Here is a 19,872-nt window from a genome sequence, read left to right on the forward strand (position 1 = left end):
TTGTGACTGTTATTCCAGTAACTGTCATTTTTAACGGCTTTTCTGTTCTCTCTCTGTGTGAGAAGGAGAATGGCTGCTGAGAGAGGCTTCTCAAGATACCGGGGAGGACAGTGTTGTGTCCGTGACACCTGTCTGAAGTGAAACGGACAGAGGAAGATCGCTAAACGTTAATAGGGAGAAACCTGTGCAGTGGGTCTCTGTAAGGAAGAGTGAGGATCTACCTCAGGAACAAGCTGGGGGCAGGGAGTGACGATCTACATCAGCAAGAATCCATCAGGGAGGAGACCAGCAGTGCCTCCTATTCTCCAAGAGGTCGCTGTAGAGACGCCGTGCTGGGAGGAGATGTTGAGAAGGCAGCAGGACAGGCCGCTAAGGCGTGTGCTGCAGCCATTGCTGCCACAATGACAGCAGCAGCAGATGATGTATTTATTGGAAGGCAGATCTGCTGCCACCGTAGATGCTGTCGCCTGAGGTGGTTGCCTCATATTGCCTCATGGGAGGGCCGGCCCTGTCTACGCCTACTCTAGCAGATGAGTGCCGTCCAACAATTCAGGGCCAAAGAGGTCCTACCTAGCAACCTGACTTCCCCAACATCCTCCTGTGTGGTTTCCATGGAAGAATCAAACTCTACAGCGGCATCTGATGTAGGCCGTTCTGTCTTGAAGGAATTCTCCACCATCTCTTCAAAAGGTACCAGTGCCTATATAAAAGACATACCAACAAAACAGAATTGGCTGGTACCAAGTAGTAGACTTTTAAGTACCGTATTTTTTGCTCTATAAGACGCACCAGACCACAAGATGCACCTAGTTTTTGGAGGAGGAAAACAAGAAAAAAAAATATTCTGAATCTTAGAAGCCAGAACAGCAAGAGGGATCGCTGCGCAGTGAAAGTAGCAATCCCTCTTGCTGTTCTGGCTTCTGGGATAGCTGCGCAGCCTGCATTCGCTCCATAAGACGCACACACATTTCCCCTTACTTTTTAGGAGGGAAAGAGTGAGTCTTATAGAGCAAAAAATGCGGTAGTTGCTGCCTAGTGGAAGACTTTAAAATAATAATAAAAACAGTGCTTCCAAGATAGAAGGGTTAGGGTTGCCATATTTCAAGAAGTGAAAATCAGGGCAAAAACAAATTGTTGAGCTTTTCCTGAAAATATGGCAACCCTGAGGATGGTTCAATAAAATATGAACAGTGGTTAAAACTGAGAGCTACAATTCCCAGAGTTCTCTGGGGAAAGCGTTTGCTTGTCAAGTCACACTGGGAATCGTAGCTCGGTGAGGGAATAGATATCTCCTCACAACTCTCAGCACCCTTAATAAACCACTTCCCAGAATCCTTTGGGAGAAGCCCAACTGGCCCAGCTGCCCTCATCTTCTGTGGAAATAAAGGAAGTGTTTCTGGACCAGGGCGACGCTGCTTCCCAGAATCCTTTGGGAGAAGCCCAACTGGCCCAGCTGCCCTCATCTTCTGTGGAAACAAAGGAAGTGTTTCTGGACCAGGGCGACGCTGCTTCCCAGAATCCTTTGGGAGAAGCCCAACTGGCCCAGCTGCCCTCATCTTCTGTGGAAACAAAGGAAGTGTTTCTGGACCAGGGCGACGCTGCTTTGGATGTGTGGCAGCAGCGCTTCAGGAGCTATTGCTACGCATGCGGGCAGCCAAGCGACTTCTCTTCCTGAATGAGATGCCACAGCCCTGAGGAGAAGAAATTGCCACTGGGCTTCCCAGTGCTGCAACACTTTCTCCTCTGGCTCCTCCTTAACTGGGGGGAGAGCTGGTTGAGAAAGAAACTCCTTCACGGCCCCATCTTGGATGACATGAGGGTCTCCGATTCCTTTGAGCTGCCCTCCTGGAACTGATGGTGCTGCATGCACCACCTCCATTTTTATTCCTGGCTATTGTATTAATGGGGACGCGGGTGGCGCTGTGGGTTAAACCACTGAGCCTAGGACTTGCCGATCAGAAGGTCGGCGGTTCGAATCCCCGCGACAGGGTGAGCTCCCGTTGCTCGGTCCCTGCTCCTGCCAACCTAGCAGTTCGAAAGCATGTCAAAGTGCAAGTAGATAAATAGGTACTGCTCCGGCGGGAAGGTAAACGGCGTTTCTGTGTGCTGCTCTGGTTCACCAGAAGTAGCTTAGTCATGCTGGCCACATGACCCGGAAGCTGTACGCTGGCTCCCTCGGCCAGTAAAGCGAGATGAGCGCCGCAACCCCAGAGTCGGCCACGACTGGACCTAATGGTCAGGGGTCCCTTTACCTTTATTGTATTAACGCTGGAAGAAAAACAAAGTGGAATGTGACATGCTATAGTTGCAGCGATCAATATTGTTCGGTGGGGTGTCCCTGCTGACCTGGCCTTCCATCCATGCCAGCGCTGTGGTATATTGGGAAGGCAGGTTGGCGGTGAGATCAGCACGGTGCAAACGCAATAGCAGAACCAATCTGTCTCTCCTGCTGGCACTCCTGTCAATGTGTTTGTGACTGTCGTGATGGGAGGGTGATGCCAAATAAGAGGGGAGATAGAAATACTCTGGCAGGGCTATTGTTTGTTTATTTATTTATTTAGCATTGTTCTTTGTATCATTTTATAACTGTTCCATGTTCTAACATCGCAATAATCATAACAGCAGTAGTAAAGTGCCCTGATGTTTTATGATCTAGCAGTTCAGAAAAGAGGTATTATTTCGGAGGCACTATGCAGTGCATACTGGGGAGTGTGGGGGAAGAGACACAGGGCTGTGGAGACCTGGGTTCCAATCCTGCTCAGTCATAACACTTGACGCAGAATAGAGGGGGCGAATCTTCGGCCGGTCACCATCCTTCAGCCTAGCCTACCTGTGCAGATCCAAATGAGAAGCCTTGAGCAGCTCCTTGGAAGAAAGGTGTCATTTCTTCCCCATCCGAACCCCGCCACTTTCTCACCAGCAGAGCTCTCCTCCCCGCCGCTGCTTCTCCTTAGGCTTCTTGCAGAAGCGAGCCCGGGCTCCTCTTTCTAACATCCATCCAGAGCAAATGGAGATCGCTCTCTTTCTCTCTTTAAAAAGGTGCTTTCAAGACCAGGAAGAGCGACCGCTTAGAGTCTGCACAACTCCTTGCAGCTTCATTTCGGGGCTTGCTCCTTTTTCCGCTGCCCATCATGTGACTGGAGTGAACCCGGATCAGGCGCAAGCCGATCCACTGCACAGCATTTTGCATCGAGGAAGGAAACGGCTGACCCGGGAGGGGATGCGGAGCGCGCGCCGCTTCCCTTATAACCAGGGTTCAAGCCCATTCGCGCCTTCAACAGGAAAAGATATTGCAGGCGGAAGTAGCCCTGAACATGTGCAGAGTCAAAACAAAATAAAAGAAAAAGATTCCTTCCAGTAGCACCTTAAAGACCAACTAAGTTAGTTCTTGGTATGAGCTTTCGTGTGCATGCACACTTCTTCAGATACACTGAAACAGAAGTCACCAGACCCTTCTATATAGTGAGAAGGTGGGGAGGGATATTACTCAGAAGGGTGGTGGGACTGGGTGATTGGCAGATAGCTGTGATGAGCCTGTTGACAACTCTTAACGACTGCAATAGGTCTTACAGGAAAAAGCAAGGGGTGAGAAGATGAAAAATGGCTTTGTCATGTATAATGAGATAAGAATCCAATGTCTTTGTTCAGACCAGGTCTCTCCATGGTTTTAAGTTTGGTAATAAGTTGCAATTCAGCAGCTTCTCTTTCCAGTCTATTTCTGAAATTCCTTTGTAATAGAACAGCTACTTTGAGATCTTGTATAGAATGTCCTGGGAGATTGAAGTGTTCTCCTACTGGTTTCTCTGTCTTGTGATTCCTGATGTCGGATTTATGTCCGTTTATCCTTTGGCGTAAGGTTTGGCCTGTTTTTCCAATATAGAGAGCTGAAGGACACTGTTGGCGTTTGATGGCATACACAATGTTAGACGATGAGCAATTAAATAGTCCCGAGATGGTATGTGTGATGTTGTTGGGGCCAGTAATGGTGTTGTCCGGGTATATGTGGCAGCAAAGTTGGCATCTGGGTTTATTGCAGGCTCTGGTGCCAGTGTCCGTGTTAAGTCTGGTAGTAGAATTATGTGCAGAGTGTCTTTCCCATGCTGCTTCAGTACCACACCATCCCTATCAGCTCAAAGGGGAACGGCTTCCAGAAAGGCACTTTATTTAATGTCGCCCTTCAGCATATTTTGGGGTAGAATTGCATCCCCTGGGTGAATCAGGTGCCAAATTTGGTTTCCTGCCCCTTGAAGCTGAGATGGGAGAAATTTGTGGACCTCAAAGTGCTATGGAACTCCAGCTCCCATCAGCCCCAGTCGGCATGGCCGGTAGCCAGGGATGATGGGAGTTGTAGTCCAGGAAAAATATCTGGAGCGCCCTCAAAGGGCGAGAGCTCGCAGTTTGCCAAGAGAAAGGGAGAAGTGGAAAACGCAGAGAGCATCCCGTTTGGGAGGGGGAAAGCTCTTTGGTACCCCCTACCTTGCCACGGAGAAAGAAGGGCTTGTATTTTCTCCAGTGGGAGCAAGTAGGGGCAAACTGGAAGGGATAGCTAAGTCCGCAGAAGTCAAAATCAGAATTCAGAATGACCTTAACAGATTGGAGAACTGGACGCAGGCTAACAAAATGAAGTCCATCAACCTCACCAAGAAACTTGCACAGGTACAGACTGACATCTTCTTTCTGACTAAAAGTAAGAACCTGGACATTATATGTAAGGGTCTTAAAATTAAGAACCCTCTACAATCCACTTACCCTACTGAATATGCAAGGAAACTATGCCACACTTTCTCCTGGTATCTGAAGAAGTGTGCATGCACACGAAAGCTCATACCAATAACAAACTTGGTTGGTCTCTAAGGTGCTACTGGAAGGAATTTTTTTATTTATTTTGTTTTAACAAAATGAAGTTCAATAGGGTTCTACACTTAGACTAGAACAACCAGATGCACAACTTTAGGATGGGGGGGGGGGTGGCACCTGGCCTACTAGCAGTACATGTGAAAAGGATCTAGGGGTATTGGTGGACCACAAACTTAACATGAGTCAACAGTGTGATGCAGCAGCTAAAAGCGAATGCTATTCTAGGCTGCGTCGACAGAAGCATAGTCTCCAGATCAAGGGAAGTAATAGTCCCACTCTATTCTGCCTTGGTCAGACCACACCTGGAATACTGTGTCCAGTTCTGGGCACCACAATTTAAGAAGGATGTTAAGCTGGAACGTGGAGGGCAACCAAAATGACCAAGAGTCTGGAAACCAGGCCTTATAAAGAGAGCTTGAAGGAGCTGGGTATCGTTAGCATGTGGAAGAGGAGACTGAGCAGAGCTAGGACAGCCATCTTCAAACTTAGGCTATGAGTCTAAAGAGGAGCTGCTGCCTTTGTCAATCTTTGCCCTGCAGATGTTTCAGACTCCAACTGCCTCCAGTCCCTGGTATCCAAACAGGAATTGTAGCCCAAAATATCTGGAGAGCACCAGGTTGACGAAGGTTTTGCTAAAGCAAGGAGGTGAGGGCAAGCGAGGAAACGGAGGGAGAAACATGCAGGAAAGAGTATGTGAGGGATCTTGGGGTGGGGGGAATTCCAGAGGGGCAGTTGTGTTTTATGCTATAGCAGGAATCTTCTTTCTTCTTCTTTGGCGATCACTCGTAGCCGAGTAAGATTGTCTTCCATAAACACAGTTTTAAAAATGAGTCCATAAGTGGCTGTGGAGGCCAATTCTGGATCCACATGTCCTTCCACAGTGGGGACATTGGTTTCTGGGCAGGAGTTGATCACTGTGTGGATTTGCCAAGCGTGCCGTCCTCTTAGCACATTTCTCCTTTGCGTCCTGAGTTTAAGTGTCTTCAAAGCCCATGACACTTCGGTAAAGGCTGTTCTCCAATTGGAGTGCTCACAGGCAAGTGTTTCCCAATTGTCAATGTTTATTCCAAATTTTTTAGAAATTTGCCTTGAGACGGTCTTTAAACCTCTTTTGTTGACCACCAGCATTACGCTTTCCATTTTTAAGTTCGGAATAGAGTAGTTGCTTTGGAAGACAATCATCAGGCATCCGCACAACATTACCAGTCTAACGAAGTTGAAGTTGAAGAATCATTGCTTCAACACTGGTGATCTTTGCTTCTTTCAGTGCACTGGTATTAGTTCGCCTGTGTTCCCAAGTGATGTGTAAAATTTTTCGGAGACACCGTTGATGGAATCTTTTGAGGAGTTGGAGATGGCGTTTATAAGTGGTCCATGTTTCACAAGCATACAGTAAGCTTGGTAGTACATTAGCTTTGTAAACAAGCATTTTGGTTTCCCTGCGAATGTCCCGGTCCTCAAACACTCTGCACTTCAATCAGGAGAAAGCCGCACTCGCAGAGCTCAGGCGATGCTGGATTTCGGCATCAATGTTGACCCTTGTGGAAAGAGAGCAGGAATGAGGAACCTGTGGCCCTCCCAATGGCATTGAACTACAACTCCCAGCATCTCTTACGATTGGTCGTTCTGGCTGGGGCTGGTGGCAGCTGGAGTCCTGTAACATCTGGAGGGACAGAACATCTGTCCTGTGTTGCAGCAAAAGACCATTAAAGCTGTGAGCACTAAATCTCAAAAGGTGTAGTTTCCCTCCAAGAATTCTGGGAACTGTAGTTTACACCCCCCCCCCAACCCTCAAGGGCTAAAATTCCCAGCAGGCCTGAAAGAAGTGCAGCCAGCCACCCTATAAGCAAAGTAAAAAATATATCTGGAGATAGCTCAGAGAGTTGAAAAAAACCCTGCATTGTAGATGGTTGGATCATTAGATGGGCCATAGTGGTCCCTTCCAACACTACAATTCTATGATTTAGAAAGAGAGAGATGGGGAGACTTGAGGTTCATTCTCCTCTGAACCACCCTGACTTTTAGCCCTTGAATTTTGCTTGCTTAAGGTTTCAATCAGCTTCGGGGAAATCGCAGGTGTCCGTTATGCAGTTGAATACTTCGTTATATAGCTTTTGGTGAATTCTGAAGACTCAGATCTTTACCCTGGCCTTTCCTTTTGACACCTGAGATAGTGCTGATTTTTGTAAAATATAAATTTTGACAGTATTTTTTAAAGTCTTTATTCTGTATTTGGATTGTTGTTGAAAGGCCGGCAATATATAATAATAATAATAATAATAATAATAATAATACAACACCACAGAGAACACCCCCAGTCTCATTCATGCCCTTCCCAGCCGACCCCTCCTTCTTTGCCCATTCTCTACTTTCTCTACTAAGCAATTCTTTTCTTTTATATTTTCTTTTAATTTCAAATTATGCGCAGGTTTCCCCGCCCCTTTCTTCCTCGCATGATTACGCGACCGCAAGAGTATTTGCGGCGCGCGCGGGATTCGAACCCAGCGCCCAGCGGAGATTCGATCGGCTGGACTTGCTTGGACGTTTCTGCGGACAGCTGCTCTCCGTTCCCTCCCCGTGGACTCAAGGGGTTAAGCGGAGAGAGCGCCTGTTCCTAGAGAGGATCAGATGGGGAAGTATGAGAGATGGGGAAGTGCAAAAAAAAAAGCAAAAAGCGAACCTCCTTCCTGTGTGTTCCCCCTCCGCCGCCCCTTTCTGGATTTGGGATGATTTAACGCCGCCTTGCAGGAATTTGGGGTTTGCAAGATTCGCAGAGGCTGCAATGCAAAGGCTGCAAGGAGCGGGTGAGAGAAAGCGAAGAGGGGGAAATCTTGCATTTTAAGGGGAAAAGAGAAGAAGAGGTAGGAGAGATGAGTCGGGGGGGGGGGGGGCGGAAAGCTAACCTCTCCCCCCGCAAAATCAAAGGGTCTTCCTTTTGCAGCACATCCTCGCAGAGGATCCCCGCACCCCCTTCTCCACTACCCCTGTTTAGATTTGCTGCGGACAAAGAAATCGAGACGAGGCAGGAGCGGGGGGATAAACGCCTCTCGTCTAAATGCGGTGAATCTGGAAACAAAAGCGGTGTGCATATTGCGCACCGAGAAGATCAGAAGTGTGGCGGTGCTCCAAAAATCATAGTCCCCAAATAACACTTGGGATTTATTTGTTTGTTTGTTTGTTTGTTTGTTTGTCTATTCGCTTGTTTATTTGTTCATCATTTTGTCAGTATTTGCATATACCCTTTCCCCTGCTTTCGAGGAAACGTCTGACTTACGGTACTTTCTGCCTGACAGCTTTAGTCTCTGTTGTTGTTGTTGTTGTTGTTGTTATTATAATTTACGTACCACCCTAAACCTGGGGGGGTCTCAGGGCGGTTTAAACAATCTTAAAACATCAATGTCTTCCCTTCTTCCCTTTCCATGGTTCATTTTGCAAAACATAAATCCTTGCATATTTTACATACGTAAACGAAACCATTCATTATTCCGTTATTACATCCACCAAAACTTATTTACACTGTTGAATTTATCCTTTTCACCTGTACACAATTATTTTCCATATATTCAGTAAACGTTTTCCAGTCGTCTTTAAATGTGTCTTCCGGTTTTAATTCATATTCCTATCGACTTTTTAGCTTTCAGAAAGCTGCCTTGGCTACTCTTTCTTTGGGCAGGATGTAAATTGGGTAAATGAGTCATACGGCGATAAAGATACCAGCCTACCTTACAGGGTTGTTGCAAATAATAATAATAATAAAATAATAATAATAGAATTAATGTGCATAAAGTGAGATTTAAGCCTGGCTTCTCTGTAGCTATGTGGCAGGTGTACCTGGACCAGGTAGAAAGAGAATCAAAAGAAGCATACAGAGCCTGGGGCAACTGATGCCAAGAAGACTGAGAAAGACTTAAAACTGTGGGGCAGTTATAGTGAAGCGAAAGGCCCCGTGGGGCAAGGGAAAGATTGCCTCCTTTGGCGAGGAAGGGTGAGGTGGAAATATTAATAATATACTGATCTGGGCAGGAGTCTGAAACCAAAACAAGCACATAAAGTTTAAAGAAATTATGGGGGAGAGGGGTTTAATAACTTCAGTGTATGGTCACTTCAAAATCCTACACTCCAGGGGTAGCCAACAGGAATATCAGTTGCTGAAAACCGCAAGGATGGTGGAGGAAAGGGCTGTTTTCCAGTCGTCGTCCCCCAGGCATCTGGTTGGACACGGTGATAGGAGGCTCTCCTTATCTTCTTGTTGAAAATAAACAATGGTACAAAATAATAAAGGGATGCGGGTGGTGCTGTGGGTTAAACCACAGAGCTTAGGACTTGCCGATCAGAAGGTTGGAGGTTCGAATCCCCACGACGGGGTGAGCTCCCATTGCTCGGTCCCTGCTCCTGCCAACCTAGCAGTTCGAAAGCACGTCAAAGTGCAAGTAGATAAATAGGTACCGCTCCGGCGGGAAGGTAAACGGCGTTTCCGTGTGCTGCTCTGGTTCGCCAGAAGCGGCTTAGTCATGCTGGCCACATGACCCGGAAGCTGTACGCCGGCTCCCTCGGCCAATAAAGCGAGATGAGCGCCGCAACCCCAGAGTCGGCCACGACTGGACCTAATGGTCAGGGGTCCCTTTACCTTTACCTTACAAAATAATAAAGGTGCAATGATTAGAAAAAGGCATCAGTTGGTATCTGTGTGAACTGTTGATCTGATCCAGCAAGGCTTTTTCTTATGTTTTTATGGAAGTTCAAGAATATCTGGAAGGGACCAACTTCCTATTCTTTAAATATATATAAAGTCATACCTCGGGTTACAGACGCTTTGGGTTGCCGGTTTCGGGTTGTGCACCACACTGAACCCGGAAGTACCGGAACAGATTACTTCCGGGTTTCGGCAAATGCGCAGAAGCGCTAAATTGCTCTTTGCACAAGCACAGAAGCACCGAATCGCAACCCGTGCGTGCGCAGATGCCGCGCTGTGGGTTGCGAACGTGATCCGTGCGGGAAGCACGTGCTTCCCGCACGGATCACGTTCGCAACCCGAGCGTCCACTGTATATCAAAATTTGTATACCGCCCTTCATCCATAGATGAAGTTCACAACGTAAAAATGCAAGATTAAAAAAACACAAAATACATAATAAAAAGAAGAACAAAACAAACCATTAATCCGCCTTCCCCTTCCACCATTGACCTTCCATCTTGATTTGCTTAAGGGAGGATATAAGACAATGAGCATTTGCCCTGCACTTATCCTGATTTTACACATTTTCCTGTTGATTGTTTGTTCACCACTGCTCATTTTTAATGTTTTCCCCCATCTACTTTCCAACCTGCAAAAAATCTGGTTTTTTAATAAGTGCGTTTGTTGCACTAGGGTGACAGAACACTTATACCGGCTATAAACGTGCAAAAGCAGAATTCTGGGAATGTGCTGCCTCCAAATATAGCTAACATGGCTATAAAAAATGTTGCTTCTGACTGTGTTTGCCTCTTTCCTTTCCCCTCAGCCTTTTCTCTTCCTGAACCTGACATGCTCTCTCGACTTGGCCCTGGAGAAGACCCATGGGTTCCGGATCTTTCCGCCAAAAAGGAGAGGGAGATGCCGTTGGACGATGGAGAGGGTGAGAGAGCTTAAACAAGCTAATTGAAAAGAAAGCATTTGTCCTGGAGCGAAACCCCAAAATCGACTCCCTCCACCTTCTCGGCCTCATTCCCTTTTAATATTTATTTTTCAGAGTTTCCTTTTTTATAATATTTTTTATTAGTTTTATTAAATATTACAAAGGAAAATCAAAACAAAATCCATACCTAACCATATAAACACAATGGTCTACATATTTACCAAATGCAGACTAAAGGAGAAAAAAGACAACAGATAAAGGAAAAGAAAAAAGAAAGAAAAAAGAAAAGAAAAGAAAAAAGAAAGGGGAAAAAACTACTATCCATCAATAATACCAAATTTATACTTTAAACATTACATTATAAAAATCCTAATTAAAATATTATAAAAGACTTCCACCGCATTCACCACACATCTCTTAATTTCTAGTTCACCTTTACATCTGTTCTTCGTTCACTTCCTTTCCTTAAGTTCTTTCATAGTCCATCAATTCTTTGAATTCTTTATATTCTTCACAAGGTTAGTCTAAGCACAACCAAACTTTCGTATTTGAGCCCTGCTTGTGTAAATATTCATTTAGACAATCCCATTGTCTCTGTACCATAATTTTGGATTTGTGCCTTATTAAGTCCATCAATTAACTCCAGATACTCAAATAGTTTGCTTAACCATTCTCTTTTTGTTGGAATAGTATTTCCTTTCCATTAGCTGGCTACCAATATTCTCACTGTTGTTGATGCGTATAGAAATATGTTAATTTTATCTTTGGGAATATCCTTACCCAAAATTCCGAATAAGTCTGCTTCTGCCCTTTTGTTCTATTAAACCTTTATCACTTTTTAAATCTCTTCATGGATCATATCCCAAAAATGTTTAATCTCTGGTTGCTGTTGTTTAGTTGTTTAGTCATGTCCGACTCTTCATGACCCCATGGACCAGAGCACGCCAGGCACTCCTGTCTTCCACTGCCTCCCACAGCTTGGTCAAACTCATGCTGGTAGCTCCGAGAACACTGTCCAACCATCTCATCCTTTGTCGTCCCCTTCTCCTTGTGCCCTCCATCTTTCCCAACATCAGGGTCTTTTCCAGGGAGTCTTCTCTTCTCATGAGGTGGCCAAAGTCTTGGAGCCTCAGCTTCAGGATCTGTCCTTCCCGTGAGCACTCAGGGCTGATTTCCTTCAGAATGGAGAGGTTTGATCTTCTTGCAGTCCATGGGACTCTCAAGAGTCTCCTCCAGCACCATAATTCAAAAGCATCAATTCTTCAGTGATCAGCCTTCTTTATGGTCCAGCTCTCTCTTCCATACATCACTACTGGGAAAACCATAGCTTTTACTATACGGACCTTTGTTGGCAATTAATCTCTGGACCATGTCTTTTTTTTTTTCAGAGTTTCCTGATGTGATCATAAAGGTGGAACAGGAAGAGGAGCTGTGGCTTCCAGAGAAATCGGAACAAGGAGCGAATCCGCTGAACTCCTCTCTCCAGGAAAGAGAAACGGTATCCTCGGGTGAGGAGCAGCCTTAAACCTGCCTTTATAATTCAGGGGCAGGGACTATTCCCACCTCCGAGGGCCACACTGCCTCTTTGAGAGCCTTTGAGGGGCCACCTGCCAGCGATGGGCAGGGACAGAGGGGAAAGTGGGCGCAACTGTTATCATTGTACAGTAGGCCACATTCTGGCCACGCAGAAGTGCATTTGCCTGTCTGGAATGTGTGGGATAATGCTTCTTGTTAGTCTGGACGGAGAGATGTATGTGGGTAGCTGTGGAGGCCTCAGAATATTGTTTTTCTGGAATGTAGCCTAAAACAGAAAGGTAAGAGTCACACCTGTTGCTCCACCCACTTTTGCTTTTGGCCCCACCCCCACTCACAGGCCCCACCTTCTCCAAAGGTCACCCCCCCAAGCGAAGGTGGCTCTCAGAGAGCCAGTGTGGTGTAGTGGTTAAGAGTGGTGGACTCGTAATCTGGGGAACCGGGTTCACGTCTCCGCTCCTCCACATGCAGCTGCTGGGTGACCTTGGGCCAGTCCCACTTCTCTGAAGTCTCTCAGCCCCACTCACCTCACAGAGTGTTTGTTGTGGGGGAGGAAGGGAAAAGGAGAATGTGAGCTGCTTTGAGACTCCTTCAGGTAGTGATAAAGCGGGATATCAAATCCAAACTCTTCTCCTTCTCAGGCTCTTGGATGGTTGCCATGATTCTGTGGTTCTTTGGCTTCCCAATGGTTAATATTTTCACAATGTTGTGTCCCATCTTGAGTGAGGGATGGGATAATCCAACTCATGAGATGCCCTGGGATTTGTGGGAGAGGGGTCTTCCTGGAAACCCATTGTTGGAGGTCAGGATATCCTTCCACACTTAGGACAACTTGCAGAGCGTAGCAGCTGTTAAGGGAAATCCCAGTTTAAATCTCACCTCTGCCATCAACTTAGTAGCTGCCCTTAGGCAAGCCACTTGTATCCCAGCCTCAGTCTTCCCATCTGTTAAATGGGGGGGGGGGCTTGTTAGGCTGTTTGTAAAGATTGCAACTAGATGATGCAGGGGGAGTGCTTTGAAAATCGAAAGTCCTGTACTGATATTAACATACTAACAAGTGTCTTCCCCGCCGACCAGGGTTTTCTGCTGTGATAATCAAGAAGGAAGAAGATGACGAGCTTTGGGTGGTGTATCACCAGGGCTCTGAGGAAAACGAAACATCCCCACCTGCCCACTCAGGTGAGAGGCTTATTTAGCTGAGTCTGGATCCCTAAATAAAAGCACTCTTCCAAGATCCTATTAAAATAACTGTCAGAGAGACAGGTCAACAATACCTACTGATATATATGCTTTTGCAAAATCGAAACCGCATTTGTGTCTTGATTTTCAGCAGCAGCTTTCTCTGCCCCCAACATGCAGCGACAGCCCCCCAATCTCCAGCGACAGCTGGCTGTAGTGGCTGTTGGAACCAAAGACTACTACAGGCACAGAGAGGCTTCACAATAAGCAGCACGTTAACTGCCCCTCAGATACTCACAAAATTCTACTCTTTTCTCATCACTTTGCTGTCAGGCACAACTTCTGTGTTTGCTGGAAGGGAGTGCATTTGTGTGGAGTTATGCACATGTGTCTCCAAAAAAAGTGTGATCCTCCTCCAGGCTCTGTGGAATAGCTTTCTTGTCGAGATAATGACAAGTGACCACTATCTGCACTTTCTGGAAACAACTGAAGACATTTCTGTTCCAATGGGTTTTCCCAGTTGAATGTATGGGCCCCTGCCTGGATGTCTGCTTTGTTTTGGATAAATTTATCTGTTTGTGTGTGTGTTGCTTTTAACTTTTAAAAGCTGTTTTTATTGTACATTGCCTTGAGACCCATCTGTGTAAAGGGATAATAATAAGTCGTACCTTGAATCCCAAATGCCTTGCGAGTCAAACTTTTTGGCTCCCAAATGCCACAAACCCAGAAGTGAGTGTTCTGGTTTGTGAATGTTCTTTGGAACCTGAATGTCCAATGCTAAATCCACGGCTTCTGATTGGCTGCAGGAGCTTCCTGCCCCAATCAGAAGCTGCCCCTTGGTTTCCAAACGGACTTCTGGAACAGATTCCATTCGACTTCCAAGGTACCACTGTAGTAGTAGTAGAAATAATAATAATGATGATGATAATAATAGTATTGGAAGAGACTTTGAGGATCATCTAGTCCAGCCCCCTGCAATGCAGGAATATGCAGCTGCCCTATACAGGAATCAAACCTGCAACCTTGGTGTTATCAGCATCACACTCTAACCAACTGAGCTACCCAGGCTACAATAAGAATCCAGGGCCCTAGTACATATAAGGTAAAGGGCCCCCTGACCATTAGGTCCAGTCGTGACCGACTCTGGGGTTGCAGTGCTCATCTCGCTTTATTGGCCGAGGGAGCCGGCGTACAGCTTCCGGGTCATGTGGCCAGCATGACTAAGCCGCTTCTGGCAAACCAGAGCAGCACACGGAAACGCCGTTTACCTTCCTGCCGGAGCGGTACCTATTTATCTACTTGCACTTTGACGTGCTTTCGAACAGCTAGGTTGGCAGGAGCAGGAACCAAGCAACGGGAGCTCACCCCGTCGCAGGGATTCGAACCACCGACCTTCTGATCAGCAAGTTCTAGGCTCTGTGGTTTAACCCACAGCGCCACCTGCGTCCCTTTCAAGTGCATATAGTTGTCTCTAAAAATTTGACAAAAGGCCCAGAATGCAGGAATCTTTTGCCCAAGGTGGGACTCGAACTTGTGACCCTGAGATGAAGAGTTTTATGCCCTGCCAACTGAACTATCTTATTTGTTGAGCAAGTAGGCATTCCACTTGCATGACAACATAAGTAGATTTATACCCATTGTTAAGATAACACATTGTACATTTTCCCTTCCCGGTCAAACTTGCTTGTTCACTCGTTTGCTTTCCCTTTATCCCGACAGAAGAGGGCCATGGGAAAAGGTGCACGGAGGAGAAAGAGAACAAATGCTCAGACTGCGGGAAAAGCTTCACGCAGAGGTCTAGCCTCGTGCGACACGAGAAGACGCACACGGGAGAGAAGCCCTATGAATGCGCAGAGTGCGGGAGGAGCTTCAGCCAGAGGTCGATCCTGACCCGGCACGAGAGGACCCACACGGGAGAGAAGCCGTACAAATGCTCAGAGTGCGGGAAGAATTTCCGCCACAAGTCGGCGCTTCTGAGGCACGAGAAGATGGAGGCTGGGGAGAGGCCGTACGAATGCTCTCACTGCGGAAAGGGCTTCATCCAGAGGTCCAACTTCCTCATCCACGAGAGAATCCACACCGGCGAGAAACCGTACCTGTGCTCGGACTGCGGGAAAAGCTTCGTCCAGAGGTGGCACCTGCTGGTACACGAGATGACGCATAAGCCCGAGCAGCCCTATCAGTGCACGAAGTGCGGGAAGAGATTCAACCACAGCCTCAACCTCGTCGTCCACGAAAGGAGCCACGTGGGGGAGAAGGTCTACCCGTGCCCAGACTGCGAGAAGAGCTTCACGCAGAGGTCGAGTCTCGTACGACACAAGAAGACCCACACGGGGGAGAAACCACACCGGTGTGCCGAGTGCGGGAGGAGCTTCAGCCAGAGGTCGATCCTGACCCGGCACGAGAGGACCCACACGGGAGAGAAGCCGTACAAATGCTCAGAGTGTGGGAAGAATTTCCGCCACAAGTCGGCACTTCTGAGGCACGAGAAGATGGAAGCCGGGGAGAGGCCGTACAAGTGCTCGCACTGCGGAAAGGGCTTCATTCAGAGGTCCAACTTCCTCATCCACGAGAGGACCCACACGGGCGAGAAGCCCTACAAATGCGCCGAATGCGGGAAAGGCTTCGTTCAGAGGTCACACCTTCACGCCCACGAGATAATGCACAAGGAAGAGGAGTCCTTTCAGTGCTCAAAGTGCGGGAAGAGGTTCAACCACAGCTTGAGCCTCGTCATCCACGAAAGAAGCCACACGGGAGAGAAACCGTACCCGTGCTCTGCCTGCGGGAAAAGCTTCGTTGACAAATCGAGCCTGGTCACACACGAGAGGGCCCATCGAGGAGAGAAGCCATACATGTGCTCCGACTGCGGGAAAAGGTTCAGCTATAGGTCGGCCCTCCTCAGGCACAAGAAGACCCAAGCGGGAGGGAAGCCATATTGGTTTTCCGCCTGTGGGAAAAGTGTCATCCAGAAATTGAAGCGCCTCGCGCATGAGAGACCTCACAACGGAGAGAGCCTGTACAAGTGCGCTTACTGTGGCCGGGACTACAACCTGAAGTACAAGCTCCTCATCCACGAGAGAGCCCACACCAGGAAGAAACCTTACCAGTGTTTGGAGTGCGAGAAGAGCTTCGGCCAGAGATCCAACTTCATTGTGCACCAGAGGACCCACACGGGGGAAAAGCCCCACAAGTGCTCCGATTGCGGGAGGTGCTTCAACGACGGGCGCAACCTCGTGAAGCACAAGAAGACCCACACGGGAGAGAAACCTTACCGGTGCCGCGCCTGCGGGAAAAGCTTCACGAACAAGTCGAGCCTCGTCGTGCACGAGAGGACTCACACCGGAGAAAAGCCGTACGGGTGCTCGGGTTGCGGGAAAGGCTTCACCAGCAAATCGAGCCTGGTTAAGCACGAGAGAACTCACACGGGGGAGAAGCCGCATGCCTGCCCAGATTGCGGGAAAAGCTTTGTTCAGAGGTCGAATCTCCTCAGGCACGAGAGGACCCACAAAGGGGAGAAAACAAATCCATCCTCCGACGGCGGGGAAAGTTCCGGTGGCGACTCAGCCCTGACTAGATACGTAGGGGCCCAGGCGGAAGAGAAACCCTATAAATGTTCCGAGTGCGGGAAAAGCTTCCACGAGAGACGGAACCTCGTCGTTCACGAGAGAACGCACACGGGGGAGAGGCCATATAAGTGCGCTTACTGCGGGAAAACCTTCACCAACAAAACGACTCTCGCCGTCCACAAGAGAACTCACACGGGGGAGAAGCCGTACGGATGCCCCAGCTGCGGGAAAAGCTTCCCTTACAAGTCGAGCCTGATCAAACATGAGAGGACCCACACGGGGGAGAAGCCCTACAAGTGCTCCAGCTGCGGGAAAGGGTTCAACCAGAGCGCTAACTTGCTCGCGCACGAGAGGACCCACACGGGAGAGAAGCCGTTCAAATGCTCGGACTGCGGGAAGAGTTTCGGCGACCGGTCGAATCTGATCAGGCACCAGAAAAGTCACACCGGAGAGCAACTCTAGAAAGATTTGTGCTTTGGTAGGGTAGGAAGAAACCTCACAGCGGATTATTTCCTGCTGTGCCATAGGAAACAATGCAGGATATACCACGACAGGCTTTATCTTCCCTTTGGGTCATGTGATAGAGCTTTTTCTGGGCTGTACAATTTTACACTGCTGTGGGGTGTTCACATAGTTGAACGTTCCATAATTTGGGGGCAGGGGCAGGACCTAGAGAATTAGCACATCAATAAAAGGAACTTGGGCATGTTATGTTTCTATCTACGGGGAATTTTGCATATGGCGGATCAGCACACACACACACACACACACACACCAGGCCTCTAGCAGTCCAGTCTAGTGGAAAAAGCACTAATTTCCTGGTGGCTAGTTAGTGTGATCTTCAGTTCCTCACCCCACAGACCTCATCCTTGAGCTCTGTGTTCTTAATACGTACGCCCCATTACCTTTCGCTTTTCTCGTTTTACTTCATTGCAGTACCGCACTTCAGAACAAAAACTTTTTAACGCTTGCAATGTTCCCACGGGGGAATTAATTGTAAGGGTAAAAGCGAAAGTTCGCGGAGAACGCTTGGTTTGGCTGGCTACATCAAACAGCATGGGAAACTATTACAAGAGTCCATTCTTGCAGATCTGAAATTAGATGTTTTCAGGGCAAATCCCGCTCTGATAATTCTATTCTGCAATTGCGGGTCTTTTGCCATCTGGAAGGTGCATGCGCAGTCTGTGCCATCATCTGAAAGCGAGGGAAGCCGTTCAAGTCATAACAGGGTTTCATCAAAGAACCACTTCCAGATTTGGTTGAGGTGGCCAGTTCCCATGGTCAGATCCTGCCTGCAAGGAAGCGATGGACAGTTGCGCTAGTCCCCCACTTAATGCGTCATTGGTGTGTTGGTGTGGAATCCCACAGATCTGCTCTGGAACAGATCCACTTTCAGAATATTCTCTGCTAAAGTAGATCCACTTTGGGGGTGGGGGGTTGATGACGATGGGGCTGATTGAGAATATGCCCTTTCAAATATTTGAGCTCTCTTTTGCTGTCCATTGATATAGAACAGAAGCTATTCTTAACACCTGGATTTAAATTCAGTTTAAGAGTCAGGGGTTGTGTGTATGCCACAATTCCTGAGAAGTACATAAAAATGCCATCAGCCTCTAGAAGCATCCAGCTTTCACATTTTGGGTGTTGCTGAGGTTTATTTTTTTGTTGTTGTTAAGCTGGTATTATTCTCTGCTCTATATTTGATTTGTTTTGTTGTAACTGGAAGCTGCCCGGGCAACTATGTTAGTGGGCAGCTTACGAATATTATTGCTCAAATAAACATTTTTTTAAAATAGAAAAATAAGTGCAAGTTATTAGTCCTTATGGCTTTGAACAACTCTTTGGGAAGTGCTTGCTGAAATCTGAGAAGCCAGATCTATTTCCCTTGGTTGAGGGCAAGACTACAGGGTCTCAAAGATCCCTTGACTAGCAAAAAAGAATGATGCAAATTGCCAATTTTTTTTAAGGAATTATGCATTGTATAAATTGTATAAATGTAGATTTGGAGTGCATTGACAATTATTTTTTAATGCCAAGGTCACCATACAGATAATCCTCTTAACAGTCTTATGCCTGACCTCAGGTTGCAATCCTATACATGCTTACCTGGGAGTAAATCCAATTGAAATCAATGGAACTTCTAGGTAGAAGTATAGGAGTGCACTTTAATTTCGAATCCATGGCCCTCAAGATCTCTTTGGTCTACAGCTAAAATCAATGTTGGAGGTTACACCACCCAAATGGGATTATACTCCCATAAGGGACGCAGGTGGCGCTGTGGGTTAAAGCCTCAGCGCCTAGGACTTGCCGATCGAAAGGTCGGCGGTTCGAATCCCTGCGGCGGGGTGCGCTCCCGCTGCTCGGTCCCAGCGCCTGCCAACCTAGCAGTTTGAAAGCACCTCCGGGTGCAAGTAGATAAATAGGGACCGCTTACCAGCGGGAAGGTAAACGGCGTTTCCGTGTGCGGCTCTGGCTCACCAGAGCAGCGATGTCACGCTGGCCACGTGACCCGGAAGTGTCTCCGGACAGCGCTGGCCCCTGGCCTCTTAAGTGAGATGGGCGCACAACCCCAGAGTCTGTCAAGACTGGCCCGTATGGGCAGGGGTACCTTTACCTTTTTTTACCACTGTAATGGAATAGAACATATCCTCATAAAGGAGAAAATGGCTGTTGACTACAAAAAAAAAGCAGTATACCTGTACACTGCAACATTTTGTTGCAGAGCCTGCTTGTCACCTCTTAAGTGAGGTGAAAGTTATCTTGGACATACTTCTTCTACCCCGGACAAGAAACACACAAGCATGCAGCGAGTTGTTTTGCCTGCCATATTTTAGAAAGCTTATTTATTAATTAACTTTATATCCCACCTCTCCTCACAAGGGAGCCCAGGTTATGAACAAGTAATAAAACAATAAAAGCACCTTGCAATACAGGTGCAGTTTGGGAAAAGATCTTAGCTTTAAATGCTTGTTGAAAGAGGGCTTCAGTAGGTGCTGAAATGAGACACGCCAATTGAGTATTTAACAGGGAGGAATTGCAAAGGGGAGGTGCCAGCACACAGAAGACCGAGTCTTCCACTCTGCGGAACAGACCTGCTGGTAAGATGGAAGCTGCTGAGCACAA

General features: G+C 47.4%; 1 protein-coding gene across 2 annotated transcripts; it reads left to right on the plus strand.

The window, feature by feature from the left end:
• Positions 1-48: 48 nt before the first annotated feature.
• On the plus strand, positions 49-18,350 carry LOC307206331 (uncharacterized protein). 2 transcript variants are annotated; one of them, XM_079959519.1, is made up of 6 exons: positions 49-690; positions 7,286-7,661; positions 10,358-10,471; positions 11,860-11,979; positions 13,082-13,183; positions 14,903-18,350. In XM_079959519.1, the coding sequence occupies exons 2-6, from the start codon at positions 7,496-7,498 to the stop codon at positions 17,209-17,211; spliced, it is 2,811 nt and encodes a 936-aa protein (XP_079815645.1). In that variant the 5' UTR covers positions 49-690; positions 7,286-7,495; the 3' UTR covers positions 17,212-18,350. The 2 variants fall into 2 exon arrangements, with proteins under 2 accessions (XP_079815645.1, XP_079815646.1); XM_079959520.1 differs by lacking the exon at positions 7,286-7,661.
• The last annotated feature ends 1,522 nt before the right edge of the window (positions 18,351-19,872 follow it).

This window comes from Podarcis cretensis, assembly GCF_951804945.1.
Source record: "Podarcis cretensis genome assembly, chromosome: 2".
Taxonomy (NCBI): Eukaryota; Metazoa; Chordata; class Lepidosauria; order Squamata; family Lacertidae; genus Podarcis; species Podarcis cretensis.

Bases quoted from the DNA above. Each gene is read 5' to 3' on its own strand.
- LOC307206331 (XM_079959519.1), top strand. From the start codon at position 7,496: ATGAGAGATGGGGAAGTGCAAAAAAAAAAGCAAAAAGCGAACCTCCTT. The intron at 7,662-10,357 runs GTGAGAGAAAGC...CTTTCCCCTCAG, and splicing joins GCAAAGGCTGCAAGGAGCGG to CCTTTTCTCTTCCTGAACCT. The intron at 10,472-11,859 runs GTGAGAGAGCTT...TTTTTTTTTCAG, and splicing joins GCCGTTGGACGATGGAGAGG to AGTTTCCTGATGTGATCATA.